Source organism: Artemia sp. Qi Xiang Cuo, chromosome 3 (genome assembly GCF_049724085.1).
Source record: "Artemia sp. Qi Xiang Cuo chromosome 3, ASM4972408v1, whole genome shotgun sequence".
Taxonomy (NCBI): Eukaryota; Metazoa; Arthropoda; class Branchiopoda; order Anostraca; family Artemiidae; genus Artemia; species Artemia sp. Qi Xiang Cuo.
In genome coordinates, this window is record NC_142796.1 from 43,518,654 (window position 1) to 43,536,372 (window position 17,719).

Consider the following 17,719-nt stretch of genomic DNA (forward strand, 5'->3'; position numbering starts at 1 on the left):
TCTGAGCCAGCCTTTTTGAGCCGTTTGGTGGCTCAGAAGGCATTGTCTACCTTAGAAAACAGTCTACCTAATCGCCTAACGTATCTAAACACTAGAAAATATCACAATCGATCTTCTTTCCGAAATATACTCATTCGTACCGCTTTTCTTTACGCCATTTTGAGCCACCAGGCGGCAGCCACCAGACGAAGTAAGATGTCCTAGAGGTCACACTAATTGCTTCATTTCAAATTCGAATCCCATACTCATCATTGTGCATCGTTTGTGACAAAAAGGGCCGACATGCACAAAACGATTTTTCGATGTTCAGAAAACATACAACTCCTTCAAAAATTAAATTATTGCCATCACGAATGTACGAAAATGTTCAAAACAATTAGGACAATGACAAAGTAAATAAAAAAGATAGAGTTATTGCAAAATTTTCAAATAAGAGATAAAGCAAAATAGTGCTATAAAAAAATTACTGCTCTTTAGGATTCAGAATATATATAGTTTGTTATAATTTGTTTTCAATTCCAAAGCTTCACAAAATAAAATGTGCAAAGATATTCTTATTGACCAATTTTGGACTTGCATGCAAAAAACAATCTGTTCCACAGGGTTTTGATCAGCTGCGCCCGTATATTCAGAATCAGATCAGCCGATTACCTTAGAATGCAGCAGATATGTACCACCTCTCAAGAGATACAAACTTCTTGATCACAGACTATATTTTGTATCTTTATCCTATATTTTCCGTATATTTATCGTTTTGCATGTATAATTAAAATAAACAAACTTAAAATTTATTCTAAGATGAGGAGTTGCTTATTAGAACTTTAATTATTGGGCTTTCAATTTTTTCAGCCGGATATTGAGCTTGTGGAAAGAGGTTTCGCCAATCTCAAAAAGCATATAGAAAATGCTCGTAAATTTTGCATTCCAGTTATCGTTGCAATCAACGTTTTCCCGTAAGTATATTCTTATATATATATATATATATATATATATATATATATATATATATATATATATATATATATATATATATATATATATATATATATATATATATATATAACATTGTGCTTTCATCTTTGCTGTTATTTCATCCTTTCATGTCAGTCAATTGTTTTTCCTGATTATGCTTGCCAACAATATCTTTCCTTTCGTAAATGGTTCTATTTCTTAATCTTGGCAAAACGGTTGGACTTTTTTTTTACCATATTGATTGTTATTGACGATTTTCACGTTTTATGTTATTCGAAAAGTATTGCACTTTTTCCCATAAAAATATTATTATATTCTTCTCCAAAATATATTTTCATCTTAAGGACGATGGAATTTTGTACAATATTAAACGTTTTCCCGTTCCCATTATTTGAACAATTTTGATCACTAAACGGAAAAAAAACCTTTTAGGATGTTTTTATTTGGTTTGAGTTTGCTTAAATCCATGCTAATTCTACAAAATGAGTCCAATCCAAAGAAAGATTCTGTTTTCGTTTTTAATAGAAATCAGTTAAAAAATAAAGCAATTTAATTATTTTTTTTAAATTTCATTTTAGAGTTAGGAAGAGAAAGAATTAGCCTACAAGATCAGATATTTACGTAGAAATTTATTTCGGAAAAGGCTCAATATTACGGGTAAGTGGACAAATAAAAAGAAAATTGCAAAACAAAGTATTTTTTTACGAGAAATTTTGAAAAAAAAACAAAAACAAAGAACAGTTTTAGACTGGGGGGAAACATTCCTGAAGAAACCTTCCATACTGTGGAACATATTAATCAGCCGAACTTTAAAAATCTGAAACAGATTTATGTTAAGTTTTAATTTTAATTGTTGAAGTATGACCATAAAGCAAAGCAGAAGTAAAAAAAGAAGTAAATTGTCTCTTATTCCCTTTTGGAAAAACTGAGTCTCTTCTGTTATCAGTTTTGCACATTCATTGCACTAAACCTTAAAGTAAGGGGAATTGAGGGGATACACCCTCTCCCTCAAGGAGAGGGGGCCCGTAGACGTCTTCTCTGCGTATTTCGCTGTTCAGGTTAGTGTCTTTGTGCAAAGAACATATTTTATTTTTTAATTTATATTTGTATATATATATATATATATATATATATATATATATATATATATAAATATATATATATATATATATATATATATATATATATATATATATATATATATATATATATATATATATATATATATATATATATATATATATATATATATATATATATATATATATATATATATATATATATATATATATATATATATATATATATATATATATATTGCTTCGATTCAATTAGCTCTGCGAGTCAGCTTTTTCAGTCTTATGCAAGCTATGATGGTAAAAGTTAAAGTTAGGTTAGATTATGTTAGTTCAGGTTAGGGTAGGTAAAGTTAGATTAGATTAGGTTAAATTTGGTTCTAAATATCAGAAATGGGTTTAAAACCTATATATAGTACCTACTATATATACTATATATAGTACCGGGAGCCCGGCTACTTCGTCACTGGGCCCCAGCACTCGGCACGCGGCAGGCTTCTATATATGGATTCTCATTGTCACTTGTCTTCTACCTACAGACATTTTGAGTCTTCTTTTGATGCAATGACGTCATCACAGGTTCGATACAACCACCCTGGGGAAAATACGAACTTTTTCTTAAAGTTGTGACCAATTTACATCGTCTTTGTTTCCAAAAATGTCAATCTGCCTATTTCAAAGCCAGGCCCTGTCATTGCTATGTGACAGGCTTGTCTATATTGATTCTCATTGTCACTTATCTTGTAACCGCAGGCAATGTGAGCCTCTTTTTTATTGTCTTGGTGTCAGTATAGGCTAGATACAATCATTATGGGAAAAATAAAAATTCTTCCTTAAAGGTGTGCGCTTTTTAGATCGTTTTAGTGGCCAGAAATGTCAATATGCCAGTTAAGAAAAAAAAAACTATGTAGTCGATTTTGATACGGGCCCTGGCACTTGGCAAGTGGTAAGCTTGTATACATTGATTATTGTTGTGTGTAACAACCTCCAGATGAGTGAGATTTGTTTGCTATTCCTTCCTAGGGAATATAGACGGCTTCCCAGGGAACACATAGAACTTTGAAGGGTCCAAATGACTTGTAATAAAGAGTTGTGCTGTTTATGGCATCTTTATCGATTTGCACTGGGTTTTGCGCCACATTTAGTTGACGTCGAAGATTATACTGGCGTTGTTCTTATATCGTAATATTTCTTTTGTTCTTCACTTTCATTTTTGACTCAGTCTTATTTTTGCTGTCGCTTGTCTTCTAGCTGCACAATTTTTGGTTTTCACTCTATTTTTGACACGGTCTGATAGTCACTTTCTCGTGATTGCTTGTAATTCTCACTGCCGCTTATCTTTTAACTGCATATTTCCTTGCTCTAGCAGACCTATCTAGATGGTTTTTGTAGGCCAGAATATCTCCGTCTCTCATGTCTTCTAACCACCCGTGTTGTTGCTCTTCATTTTCATGTTTGAAACGCTCTAATTCTTGTTTTCGCATGTCTTCTAATCGCCCGTGTCTTTGCTCTTCCTTTTTATTTGACACGTTTTGATACTCGCTTTTGCATATCTTCTCACCGCATTTTTCTTTCTTGTTCATTTTAGATTTTGATTGCTTCAAACAATTTAGTAATGTCCTTTGCTTTAGCTGCCCATATTGATCTTGTCGCAATTGATGGTCCAGGTTATTGATTTTCACCCATTGTGAATTTAGTTAGTTCGGGCTGTTCTCTCGATCTTATCACGTTTGATAGTTCAGGTGGTTCCAAAGAATTATCATTTTAATTCTCATTGTTATCATTTTCAATTTTGGCACGTTTTGAATATCGCTGTCGCTTATCTTCTAACCCCATTTTTCTTTCTTTTACATTTTCGATTTCCATAACTTAAGACAATTTCCCAATGCCCTTTGCTTTAGCTGCCCTTATTGGTCTAGTCTTACATGACTGTCCAGATTTCAGATTTGTTAATTGTTCAGGTGGTGGGACAAAAACTTCTTTTTCTTCCAGAGAATTATTATTTATAACACTTGTAAATTTTTGTTTTTGGGGTCTTGTCTCATTCGATGGTCTAGGTTGTTGATTTTCAACCATTGTGAATTTAACACCAATGCCCTCTGCTCTAGCTGCCCTTATTGGTCTAGTTTTATGTGATGGTCCATTTTGTAGATTTGTTAATTGTTCAGGTGTTGAGACAAAAACTTCTTTTTCTTCCGACAAATTATTATTTATTACACTTGTAAATTTTGGTTTTTTGGGTTTACCTCTAGATAAGTTTGTCATACTGATATGTCTTTTCATACTGCAGTCTTTTCAAAGATATTTGATTCTTGAAGCAAGTCCGATTTGTAACACCAATTGTCTACTAAGCTTCTAACTTTTGATCTTCGTTTTTAAGATTTTTGAATTGTTATAGTCCCTTGTTAAAGTATATAAAATATTTTTGCAATTACCAGATTTTTGCTCTTTAAGCAATTTAATGTATTTTCATACAGAATCTTTTCAATGATATTTGATTATTGAAGCAAGTCCGATTTCTACTAAGCCTCAAACTTTTGGTCTTCTTTTTTAATGTTTTTGATGCTTTTCATACTGAGGTCTTTTCAGAGATATTTGATTATTTATTATTCTAACACCGATTGTCTACTAAGCTTCAAACTTTTGGATTTATTTTCAAGGTTTTTGAATTGTTGTATTCCCTTCTTAAAATATATAGAAATATTTTTGCAATTACCAGTTTTCTGCTCTTTAATCAATTTAATGGAAACTTCTGCCATGCATGAAAATCTTAAATTTTTCCACATAAGTGTGAAAATGTCACTGCAATACTGATGTATTTAAAAATGACGTCACTCACATAAATATTTTGTTTACAAAATTAAGGCTCTTAACTAATTATTCTTAAACTTCTGGCCTATCTAGATCGTTTTTTTAGGCCAGAATAAACTAGAATATAAATTTTCCCGGAAAAATATGGAGCCGTTCTCAAGAAAAAATAAATACGTACATACATAAATTATTGCTCACTTATAAAGATAGTATATATGTATATATACAATATGTATATACATGTATGTATATCTTGCTTTTTTTTAATTCAAACTGACTATTTCAGCGTTTACTAGTTTATGTAAGCTTTACTTTTTATTTCAGGAGTGATTCAGAAGAAGAATTGGAGCTTGTTCAGAATTTGAGCAAGGGAGCCGGGGCATTTGATGCTGTTATATGTCGACATTGGGCTTTTGGTGGTAAAGGGGCCACTTCCTTGGCAGAAGCTGTTATAAAAGCGGTAGAAAAGCCGTCTGAGTTCAAGTATGCTCATTTTGTTTACATTGTTTGGATAGTTAAAAAAGCACCAAGTCCAAAACGTAACAGGAAATTTAGCCCCCAAAAGCTCACCTCGGAAAAATTTATGCCTTAGACTATCTGGCCCTGGAAGAATTTACCTCCAGAGGTAAATCTTACCAACAAACCTTGTATCAGCGAAAACTTATTACAAGAAATTACAAGGAAAACTTACTTGTGAGTTTCCTCTCCCTTCCCCCAGATTTTTTGTTTTTAATTGAAAAAGATTACCCCGCTCTAGATTTTGAAATAATTGTTTTGCCCTGTCACATAATTATAGTGAAAGGACGTCATAGACTTATCCCAAGAAAAGCTACAGACCTAAACTTGCCACAGAAACATTAGACAAGAAAACTTCCCCCAGGGAAAACTGATGAGAAGAGTCACAACCAAGAAAAAATTGCCCTTTTAAAATTCTATTCTTGAAAACTTATAACTTCAGAAAATTTTTCCGATCAAGGCTGTTACCAAATTGTACGGTACAGAAATTTACAAGTTCATACGAAGTTGCTGCTTTTACTGTATTTTTTTCAGCCTTGTGCTCTTCCCCTGTGAAAACATTCTGTAAGTGATCCTTAGTTGTAATATTTGGAATATTCACATCACTTGTGTAAACCTATAGGACAAGTCAGAGACGTCTGAAAGATGGGCGGGGGGGGGGGCAAACTTACTTCGACCTTTTGAGCTTCTAAACTTTTTTTTACTGGCTGCTAAATATTTGATAGAAATGTCTATCGTGGAGCATTCTTAGTGGCTTTAATGTATCCGTCTTCAGTGTAAAAAGTGTTATTTGAAATATGATGATATTAATTTCTTAAGGGTTTTAGAGTAGGCTACAGGATTTTTGCCGAAAGGCTGCTTAATACACGCACAATATTGCGTAATTGTATATGGTATTTTTAACACCACCTCCAGTAATCTATTCTTGAAACCTCAAAGGTTGCGTGAACTGTATGGGAACGCCTGTTCTTAAGTCCCCCCTCCACTATGCATAGCACCTCAGGCTAAAATAATAGACTATGTTTTGATTGACTTGGAGATCTTTACCCAATGCTTTTATTCAACGACACGCAAAATTTTCCGCTCACTACATGCTGCTTAAGATGTGATCAGTTCTTAAAACTGCTTGCTGGCTTAATGTTATAATTATTGCATGGTTGGGGCAAGTTATGCTTCTTTACATTTTTGCATAACAGTTCTAAATAGCACGATTTTGCTTAGCTATGTTTCTTTACATTTTCAAATAACACCTCTAAATAGCTCAATATGGCTTTTTAGCACTATCTCATGTTTTCGGGGAAAGTTTCCATGGGAGCGCTTCCTGGGGATAAATTTTCTTAGTACCGTCCAAGAAACTGTCCAAACATGAGTTCACAAATTTGAAAAATCAGAATAGGTTAAATGCCTCTTGGGAAAAATTTCTTAATATTCTAGAGATGGTTAGTTGACCCTGGTCAATGAAGGGTGAAAATTTGGATCGATTTTGTGACTTCTACAAATTTTGCAGTTTCTTGATTTCAATTTATGAGCATAAATTCTCCTAGAATCCTCCAAAAATTGCTTATGCTTGGGCTTTTATATTAAGATATAGGACAGACAATTGCTTTCAGAGGAAATTTTATTTAGTATTCTAAAGATGGGTTGCCTGGTCAGATGAAAATTCGATGTTGACTCATGCTTTGCACTAACTTTTCCAAGTTTTCTCTTTATTTCCCAAACAACTAGACTGCGTATCTTGATTTCCCTTTTACTGACTGCTCATTTATCGGTCGATTGAGAAAATAATAGCTTTTATTCGCTATATCAAAATATAGCCAAGCTCGATTACTTCTTTCTTAAGGTTTGATAGAAAGACATGATGTCCACGCGGCAGAAGGATTTTCTTCTTTTTTTTGTCATCAAACTACTCGAGAAAAAAGAGAGATTGGGGATAATAGTAACTTAAACTCTACGAAAAGTAATTTTAGTAAAAATTAATACCTCAAAAAATTAACACCTTTAATGTTAGTTCGAAATAAATAAAATTCAATAAGTTTAAATTAAATTGTCAAAAGCTACGTTCCGGATTTTCGGAGAAGGTAAGCGGGAAATACCCATTAAAGCGAGTGAACTTGATGAAAATCATGCTATTAAATTCAGCATACCAGAGACCCCTATTGTAGAGGTTTCAAGCTTCTACCTACTAAAATGGGGAATTTTGTATTTTTTGCCAGAAGAAATTTCCAAAAACCTTTTGAACAACTTAGTAGAATTCGGCTCTGTGTTGGTATAGTCAGTGAGGTATAGTATTTCTCCTTTTATAGTTTTAAATTAATATTATAATGTTTTTATTCTACGTTTTATGTTTTAGTTTCTGTTTTGTTAATTAAAATTAATAATATTTATTTAACATAAATATTTTACGATGTTCATTTCAAGCTTATGATATTATTTTCAAACTTTGTAGTTACTTGGTAAATCATAATTATTTTCTAAGACTACACTGGTTGTGTAAGACAATAAAAAGGGGGAAGAAGAAAAAACGAGGATAATTCCAGCCAGTAAAAAAGTTGAGTTGGCCTTCATCGCCGCTTAGAGGGCCTTCTTTTAATTAAGTGTATGTTTTGTGGGTTGTTTGTTTTTTATTTTCTGCTTGGGCGTTTTATCCCTATATTTTTTACTCTTTATTTACTTGTTTTCGAACGAGGACGGTCGAGTGGAGGTCTCGACCGAAAATTTCCATATTCATTCTTTCTTTTTTCACTGCCTGAAAATACCCTCGTTTTTTTCTCTTTGGGATTTTTTTTCAGTTTGTCTTGGTAAATCTAGGAAAAAAACGAGTGTAAATCATGATATCAATTCCAAATTTCGGCTAAGAACCTTTGGATTTTCACAATTTTATGTTTGATATAATTCCTAATTTTTTTCATCTCTTGTACTTTTTTTTCCCAAATACCAGAGGTATGGAAAGCGATTGCTTGCCCTTCTGAATTTTTTTTCGAAATGAGTTGGATGCGAGAAAGATACCTCAGCGTGCCTAACTCATAGGAGGTATAGGAGTTCAGCCATGATTAGAACTTTCTCTTGATCAAAATCAAAGGACTTGCCTGACATCATCGTCTTTTATCGTCTTTTAAAGCCATTGAACCACGCCCTTTAGTGGCCAAATTTGAAAGAAAAATACGAGTTTCGAGAGTAGTTGTCTCATAAAAATTTCCACGAATTTGAAGAGAAATTACGCAATTTTGCAGAAAACCACAGGATATTCTTAGAGAAAATCAATTGCATTCAATTGCAATGTAATTGCTTTTGCTATTCATTGGGTAAACAGTAGATAATTTCGGAGACCACACTGCCTTTCCATGACGATAAATAAAAGTTCAAATAGGGATAAAATTCTTTTAATAGACAGTGTTTCACAAACAGTGATAGAAATTCACAAAAAATACCAGCTATTTCGGTCACATACGCAGTGACCGTCATCAGTTGTAAAACAGTAGTAAATCATCAGTACATCATTAGTAAATCAGTAGTAAAAGTAGTACTGATGACGGTCACTGCATATGTGACCGAAATATCTGGTATTTTTTGTGAATTTCTATCACTGTTTGTGAAACGCTGTCTATTAAAAGGATTTTATCCCTATTTGAACTTTTATTTATTGGGTAAACAGGAATTTAGAAACTGCATTGCTTAAAGCTTTGCTTAAGTACCCTTCCCTTAGAAGACCAAAAATTTCCAAAAAGTGCCACTTTTGTAACATTCACAAAAATAGGATACTTTTATGGCAAATAATACTATTATTCAAACCTCAGCTCACCCTAGAATCATCTTTCAAAAGTTGTCCCCCCTGGAAAAGTTACTGCAGATCCCCTTGCCTGGTTGCAATCCGTTTTTAGTATACAATATGGGTCCAGTTGTATGACCTCCTTGTTTCAGATGCCATAGTGCCGCGCAGTTATACATTCGTCCCTAAGCATATACTAGTCCATACAATAGAACATATTTTGTTATACAGTAACACTTATGTTAATAAATTTTGGTGTAAAAAGTAACTAGTGCCACTGAGAGCATAGTGTTACGAACTAGAAAAGTTCAAAATAGGCTTTACATGAAATTAACTTTGATTAAATTTGGATCCTAAGTGAACTCAGAAAGTTAAATTACAAAGTTAAAGCAAAGCAAGAAGTGTAACTGTTTAGCAAAGCACCGTCTATTCAATGTACCTGCATTATGAAGAATACGTCTCCTGTCTCGTCAAGGTTTTCAATCAAGGTGAATTGCACCACAGGGAACTCCCAAAGCTGTCAAAATACTCAAGTGATATTTTCTTCGAGCTGATTTTTAACGTTTTTCCAGCAGATATGCTAAAAAAAAAATTTAGAGACTGCCCTTTCCTGAACTTCAAAAGAAAATTCTGCTCGTTTAATTGAAAAAAGAAAATTCATACTTTTTAATGATGTATCATTAAATTTGAATATCTCTATCTCTAAGATATCCAAAAAGTAGGTGTTGATTTTTAGTCTTGTTTCGTTCATTTGGATCTCTTTTCCAAGCTCTACAAGTTATGACAAGACCGCCATATCAATTCTAAATAGCTTGACCACACAAACTAAAAAGGTTTATAATGGACGAGATTCTTTAAGGTACCGCATCGCCTTAAGTTAATATTCTTTTTCTCCGTTTGAAGGGGTATCTATGCAGATGTTTCTTTTTATTAAGGCTGCTTTCTTTGTTTTTTTTCTTTGAATTTATTTACTTTAAATTACTTCTTTATGACATATTATTCCTAATTATTTATTACTTTTACTTTTTTTTGTAGCTGTGGTACATCCTTGTTATAGATACATAGTTCTAATCTAGCCTGTTATCCCTTGTGTAAGTGTTAGAGTTATTTCTAGGGGGGGGGATTTAAAACAGACTCATTGTATAGCCTGAACAAGAAGTGCCCAAGAATTCAGGAAACCTTAAGATTTAGATTTTGGAGGGAACAGGCCTCTAGCTCACCCCTCTCCCCCAACGTACATCCATGTATCATATATATATATATAACTTTCAGATTCTTATACGACCTGGAAGAAACTATTGAGAAGAAAATTGAAATAATTGCCAAAGAGATATATGGCGCAGATGGCATTCGAATATCAGATAAGGCCCAGGCATCCATTGACCGTTACAAAAATCAAGGGTTTTCAAATTTGCCTGTCTGCATGGCAAAAACTGCTCTATCGCTGTCATACGATCCAAGCTTGAAGGGAGCACCGACTGGCTTCATAGTGCCAGTGCGAGAAGTTAAAGCTTCTGTTGGTGCTGGGTTTATAACACCCATTACTGGAGATGTAACTATATTTTATTTTTAGCGAAATTAACCTTGTCTGATTCTAATAGAATCAGAACCTGTAATCATCTTTACTTATCTTTACCGTTTTATGAAAATTAAAATAGTTGCTAAAGAGATAGGCGCAGATGGTGTCCAGAAATAAAATAAAACTTGGACACCCATTTTTTCTTTTGGCTTTTACTACCTCCATAAATTCTGTCACACAACACAATTCAAGTGTTTTCAGATCTGCCTATATACGTGGCTAAAACTATTCTGATGCTGTCACATGTTCCTAAACATGAATGGGGCACAGACTGGCTTTACTGTGGAAGTTGAAGCTCCTCTTAGCGCTCACTTTTTTGTGCCCATCCCCTCTCAATGGATATTATATATCTTCTTTTTTTTGGAGGAATTAACCTCGTCTGATTCTTGCACATTTAAATAAAATCTGGCATTAAATTTGCTAAGCGTTTTGAAAACCGTGAAATCTAGGCCTGGGTCTTAATTATAAGCACCTAATCATACCAGGGGACCGAATTCACGGAAATGTAAGGGGGAGGGGTAAGTATTTACTCTGATTATATACATGAAGATACAAAACATGATTTTTTGAAAGCTGGGGAGGTTTTTTTTTCTTATGAAAAAAATAAAACGGTATTTTTCAAAATGTAGGAGGGGTAACTATCCCTTATCTGCTCTCCCTCCAATCGGTGTCTGAATTACACAATACAACCATTTTATTTGTCTAGCATTCTTGTTCTGTTCACGAGTCTCTCTCTCTCTCTCTCTCTCTCTCTCTCTCTCTCTCTCTCTCTCTCTCTCTCTCTCTCTCTCTCTCTCTCTCTCTCTCTCTCTCTCTCTCTCTCTGATCTCTCTCTCTCCCATCTCTTCTCTTCCCTTTGTCTCTCTCCCCTCTCTCTCTTCCTTTCCCTCTTTTTCTCTTCTTCTCTCTCTTTCACTCGTGGTTTTAAGTATTAATTTTGAGATTTTCTTGATGCTTCGTTTACCTTGTTACTGATAAATATTATGTGACGTCAGTTCTGCCCCTGTATCATCTCTCTCTCTCTATCTTCTTCTTTCTTTCTCTATTTTCTTTTTCTCTTTGGCCACTCTCACTTGTGATTTTCTAAGTATTTATTTTTAGATCTCCTTGATGCCTGGTCTACCAACAAGACCCTGCTTCTACGATATTGAGCTAGACCTTGACACAGGAGTCGTTCAAGGGCTTTTTTAATTTTCAGTAAGTATTCTCAATTATCTCAAAGCAATCAGAATTACAAACTACAGTTGACTCTCGCTAACTCGAAATCCATGGAACCACGATTTTTCTTCGAGTTGCGTATAGTTTGACTTATGCATAGTTCGAGTTACAGAGATCATTCTACTTAAAATTTTAGTTACAGAGGTATAAAATCGCTACATTTACTCCCTACAGCCACTAAAAATTTAAGAATAACTTTGTTAGCGTATTATAGACTCGACATATTAAGAATTTACTGTCAAATGTCAAGACTTGACTTTCAAATGTCAATAATAAATTTAGTTTGCTAGGAAATACACACCTGAACATTAACCGAATCTTATACAAAAATATGTTAAACAAAATTAATGCATATAAAATTTACACGTTGTAACCTGCATACCGGGATTTCAACTAACGGAGATCTGTTGCAAAAACTTCTAGGTACAGAGGTATACATTGGCTTGTAGAGGCATAGCGAAAATTAAATAGCGAATTATCAACTGAATTTCGAGTTGTAGAGGCAATGTTCAGGTCACTTCGACTTACAAAGGTGAAATATAACTGCAAAATTATTTTGAGTTATACATGGTTTTTTCTTCGTTTTTCTAAGGGGATAAATAATTCGAGATATAGAGGATTTCGAGTTATCGAGGTTCAAATTATCGAGAGTCGGCTGAAATTGAGTTTCTCTCTCTTTTTAAGGTTTTCGTTCATTCATAGTTGCAGCAGTAGCTACAACCTAGTAAAGAGTTAACTATAGCTCGTAGTAAACAAAATTTTAAAAACTCGATTTGTGAGAAAAGATTTTCTTTAAAAATGATTAAAATATGATAAGGACTATTTAGGTGTTTCTTAATAGAAAAAGGTTTATTACGATTACAAATTTTCGAAGGTTTTGTAAAAGCGCTTGTAACTGTTTAAAAATTTTGGCAGATCGGGATGAAAAGTGTATCATTGGAACCACCATGGTTGATAACCCCAAAGTTTTTGAGTCACCATTTCGAAAAAGAAGGAAAATCGCTTTATTGCATGGGTAGGAGTAATGCGTCTCCTTTTTCTTTTCTTTTTTCTGCCAAGGAAAGGAAGCTACTGAGAGGCAGGCAATAAAGGGATGGTTAAGAGCTCATATCAGAAAAACTGGTCGTTATTGAGGAACAATGACGCGTTTTTTATAAGAGAAATCTATGTAAGATCAAAGTAAAATTAGGCTTCTAGTTTCTGAGCGGGCTCCCTCGTAATCTAGCTTGTTTATTCCAAACCAAGGAAATACGAAGCGCATCTAAATTAGGCTAATCCGGGTTGCAGCGGTAGCTAGCAACCTAGTAAGAGATGATCACGTCCAATGGTAATAAATATAAGGCCCGTTTTTTAGCACTAAGATTTCACATCTAAGAACTTACATCTTTCTGCAAAGATTATTGTTTTTTTACCCATCTCTGTTCTAAGATAATATAGCTTACTGACGTTAGCAAAAAGTGTGAATGACACCTCTGTTCTGCCATATAGAACAATGAGGAGAGAACTTTATGATCTACTCATCATTGTTCTCAGACCGCTTATCAGAGCAGAATGATGAAACACGTTTGCATAAAAACGACCAAAGATGTAAGATCTTTGTTCAAAGATTTCACTTTTAAGCGTTTTCTGACAAAAGATGCAAGATCTTAGCACATTGACGAGTGAAAAAACACCCCTATAATAACCCATAACTCCCACAAATAGAGTCAGATCCAAACAAAAAGTACACCATTAGAACCGCCTTGTTCGAAACCCCTATATAGGAAACGGTCTGTCCCTTGGCTTGAACAGCAAGGGAAATATATTGGCTTGAAAATAAGTAAAAATGGCAGCTACTACAGCATTCTGGCTAAACGGCTTTTTTTTTTTTTTTTTTTTCACATATAGCTTGACAATGTAACAGCGTAGGGAGCTGTTCAATAGCTCATTTTAAAGGAAATTAATGGGGTTAAAAACCTTTTGTAATAGTCACTAAGACGGGTACCCTAAGGCCTATTGACTGTGAGTAGGCTAATACCGAAATTTAGCTAGTGCTAGTTCAAGCCATTCAGATTTTTCATAGAATTTACTGATTGGCTAAAAAATCATAGAAAAATTCTGATTGGTTCAACTTAGTGCTAGTTAAATCTAACTGGCCCCTTGGAAAACTTGTAAGGTAGCTTTGCTCTTTATTGCAGGAAAAAAGGAAAATCAATCTAAAGTTATAAGAAGCCCTAATATGTTTTGGTCAGCAATATCTTATACATAAAAGTAGAAATGCTGTTAAGAGGGCAGTGTGAGGGGGGGGGGGGGAGCAATCTTTCAGATTAGACAAGCTTCATGCTAAGGCTATTTTTGCATGATTGATACCCAGGGGAATAAAATGCCAGTTTGAGGTATTGTTTGTAGGTTAATGGATTTGTTTTGAGGGTAAACTGTCTACAGAATATTATTCTCGACCTCACCGTTGTCTTAGGAGTTTTTCTTCTAGACTAATATCAAATTCTTCTAACATTGCTACTATAATTTATTAGGGAACAAGGATTCCCCTTTTTACTTTGGACTTTTTATAAGGACTTTTCTTTTTATTATGTCTGGATGATCACAAAAGAAGACCCGATTTTGCAGGAATGAGAAAATAAACTTAAGAACTATGAGTTTTGGGTGATAAGGGGATAACTACAAAAATTCCAATTTCAAAAAAGAGCAAAAACAACCCTGTTGACCCAAAAAAACTCCTACCCCTCTCTTGAGGTCAGCCAGAGAGAACGAGCATATTTTAAATGTTAGATCTTCGAAACTTTTACATGAAAGTATAGAGCTCCAAACTACTAGCGCCACAGAGTAGCGTGTGGTAAAAGTGTAGCAAAACATGCAGTGTAACCTCTGGCGATTTCATCAAAAATCAAAAAATTCCCCAAAAAATGTATATTTATATTACTGACCTACAATGAATTATCTGAAAAATCAGTTAAACGAATTAGCTCTAAGTGATAATTATCCAACATTTTTTTACTTCTAAACAGTTATATAGTCAAAATCAGGTCTTACAAATAAAGCCTAGGTTAGCTCGGGAAAATCTTGAGAAGTTAAATAGGCTAGTCGACATTAAACTGATAGACCTAGTGGGAACAAAATTTTTCTTTTTTACCCTCTCCCTGCAATTTGATGTACATAAAAAGACAAGTATGCTCTAATTTTGGATCACGCAAATTCACCAAACTCTAGATGGTGTTTGTGATCTTCTTTCGACGCTGGGGCCAGTTTCCAGTTTTATAAGTTTCTCATGATGATAAAGATGAAATGAGCTAAAAAAAAGGGAAAGAATAACTTAGTATATTGAATAGCCCATTGCTTTCCATGTAGCACCGCATTTTGGCCATATTGCAACGAATTTACAAATAATACATAGTACTTGTGGAGCTATCAGTTTTATATGCCTATGCTTTTTATGCTTTTATACGTTTTATGCTAATACACTTTTTATGCTTTGCAGGAGACATTGATCTTGAAATCATGTTTTACTGGAAGAAGTGCCATATTTTTGTATTTTTATCTATTTAGTATTTTGTATTCATGGTTGAAGAGTAGGTGCTGGCTTTATATCTAGTTTTGTTATAGCTTAGTAGCTAGTTGAGCTTGGTAATAAATTGTTAAAATCTTTATTTAAAACTTAGATGTCTCTGTGATTGAGCGAGTCTCAAGGCACTAAAAAAATTGCTTTATTATATTCTACACATGATTCATTGAAAAATTTTGAGTAATTTTGTAGGTATTTGAATTTGGAGAAAATCAAGTCTCATAGAACACGAAAAATCTTCACGTTGTGTTTTCGTAAAGACTAAGCTTTTCGTAAACCTAAAAAGTTAAATTAACTGACTTATAATTCAGACCGTATTCTTGAAAACTTACTTTATTATTCTATGTTTAGCAAGTTAGTTTGTAGATATTGGTTCTCTTTTACTCCCCCATATAAAAATCGATGATTATTATCATTTATCAAATATATTGTTATAGAACATATGTATCAATAATATCAACAGTATTGTCATAATACACATATCATCTATTGTATCGATATTTAATATAATCTCATAGCAATCCTGTCATTTGCCATTGTTCTAGATTCACAAAAAAACGGCTAGGGACACATACCTATAAAATTTCAAGCTGTTAGCATAGCTAGGGCCCAAGGATATTTTCAGTTCCTGAGATCGAGTTCCGATTCCTTGATCAAGGTATTTGTCTTATATTCTCTTTGTTCACTGATTATCATCATTTTTTCTTTCATTACGTTTTCTCATTTTATCTTTCTTTTTGTAGAGTAAATGCTGCATTATTTAGCAGGGGCTCACAAAAGTATTTTTCTCCAGGGCCCAGTATAAGCTCCCGGTGGCTATGGATACACCAAAAGACCTAACTTTGCGTTAACATCTGGATTGATGCATAAGGAATTAAATACAGAAATACTAAAACCTTGCTGCCATCTATATTTGAGCTGTGTAATATAAAATCTTTTTTTACCATTTTTTTTTTAACATTTTTTACTTAAGTTGAATAATTATACCGTAAAGTAGACACAGTCTCTTAAAGAAGGCACAAAGACAACCCATTAATATCCTTCAAAACAGGGAAAGGATTTCGAAATATACCTTTAAGATTTCACATTATAGATCGTGAAACATTACCATGCTTTCTAGTCGATTCCCTTAAGGCTCTGCCCAAAAATATCAGAAGTATATGTCGAAACTCATTGAAGATTTGGGAAGACCGGTTGAAGGTTTTCCCGAGCAGAAAAATTCTTCGGTGATATTTAGATGAAGTATGTGCTTTTTGAAAGAAAAAAAAATTTTTTACCAGGAAAATAATCATTTCCGATGCAAAACAACAAATTCCAAAAAGTTAAAATTCCATGAAGTCAAAAATTAATTTTGGGGCCATAGTAAATACTGAAGGATGTATCTGCCCTTTTTAAGGTCAAACTGAACAAACAACTTTCCCTCGAAAGAAAAAAAGATAGTCTACGTATATAGGCCTCCAAAGACAGAAATTCAATACGATTCTGATAGCAAACAGGCTATGCAATTCAGATTTGAGCGGTTTTTTTTGTATGTTAATTTTGTTCTTCTAAATTTTTTTTCGATAAATGAGATGAGCCTTCTGGTCATAATTGTAGTAATTCAAATCACGTAAGTAAATATCTGATAATCAATATTCATGAAAAATGAATATTTTTAACATTTAAGAAATGATTTCTACTACTACTACTACTACTAACAACTCACCGCAGCACTAAGCCGCCTGAGGCCCACACAGCTACGCACGCTCCTCCTCCATCCCAATCTATTCAAAGCCTCCCTTTTTACACCGGCCAATAAAGTTCTCATCTGCTTTAAATCTCTCTTTATGACGTCCTCCCAACCAGACGAGGATGACCTGCTTTCCGTTTAGCCCTAGACGGTTGGCCGAAAAGGACAATCTTTAGTAATCTGTCATCCTTCATCCGCACAACGTGGCCTAGCCACCTCAATCTTTCTTTCATTATAGCCCTAGAGAGCGGTATTGATCTACATTTTTCGTATAGCATATTGTTTGAATTACGGCCATTCAGACGGGTGCCCAGAACAATCCTTAAGCAATTTCTCTGGAAAACATCTAGCAAATCTTCACCTGCTTTTCGAAGCGCCCATGCTTCAGAACCATATTTGACTACTGTCATCACTGTAGCTTCTAATATTCTAATCTTGGTTTGGAGACTTATCTTCCTATTCTTCCAAAAAAATTTTCACTGTGAAAAAACAT

At 33.9% G+C, this 17,719-nt stretch overlaps 1 protein-coding gene across 1 annotated transcript in view; it reads left to right on the forward strand.

Moving 5' to 3' along the window:
• Window positions 1-15,580, forward strand: part of pug (pug C-1-tetrahydrofolate synthase, cytoplasmic) — a 105,784-nt gene extending 90,204 nt beyond the window's left edge. The window contains exons 14-18 of the mRNA XM_089085957.1: window positions 850-953; window positions 5,184-5,342; window positions 10,414-10,693; window positions 11,822-11,917; window positions 15,414-15,580. Coding sequence (XP_088942083.1) covers window positions 850-953; window positions 5,184-5,342; window positions 10,414-10,693; window positions 11,822-11,911 — 633 coding nt within the window. The 3' untranslated portion in view covers window positions 11,912-11,917; window positions 15,414-15,580. The remainder of the gene's footprint in view (window positions 1-849; window positions 954-5,183; window positions 5,343-10,413; window positions 10,694-11,821; window positions 11,918-15,413) is intronic.
• Window positions 15,581-17,719: the final 2,139 nt, after the last annotated feature.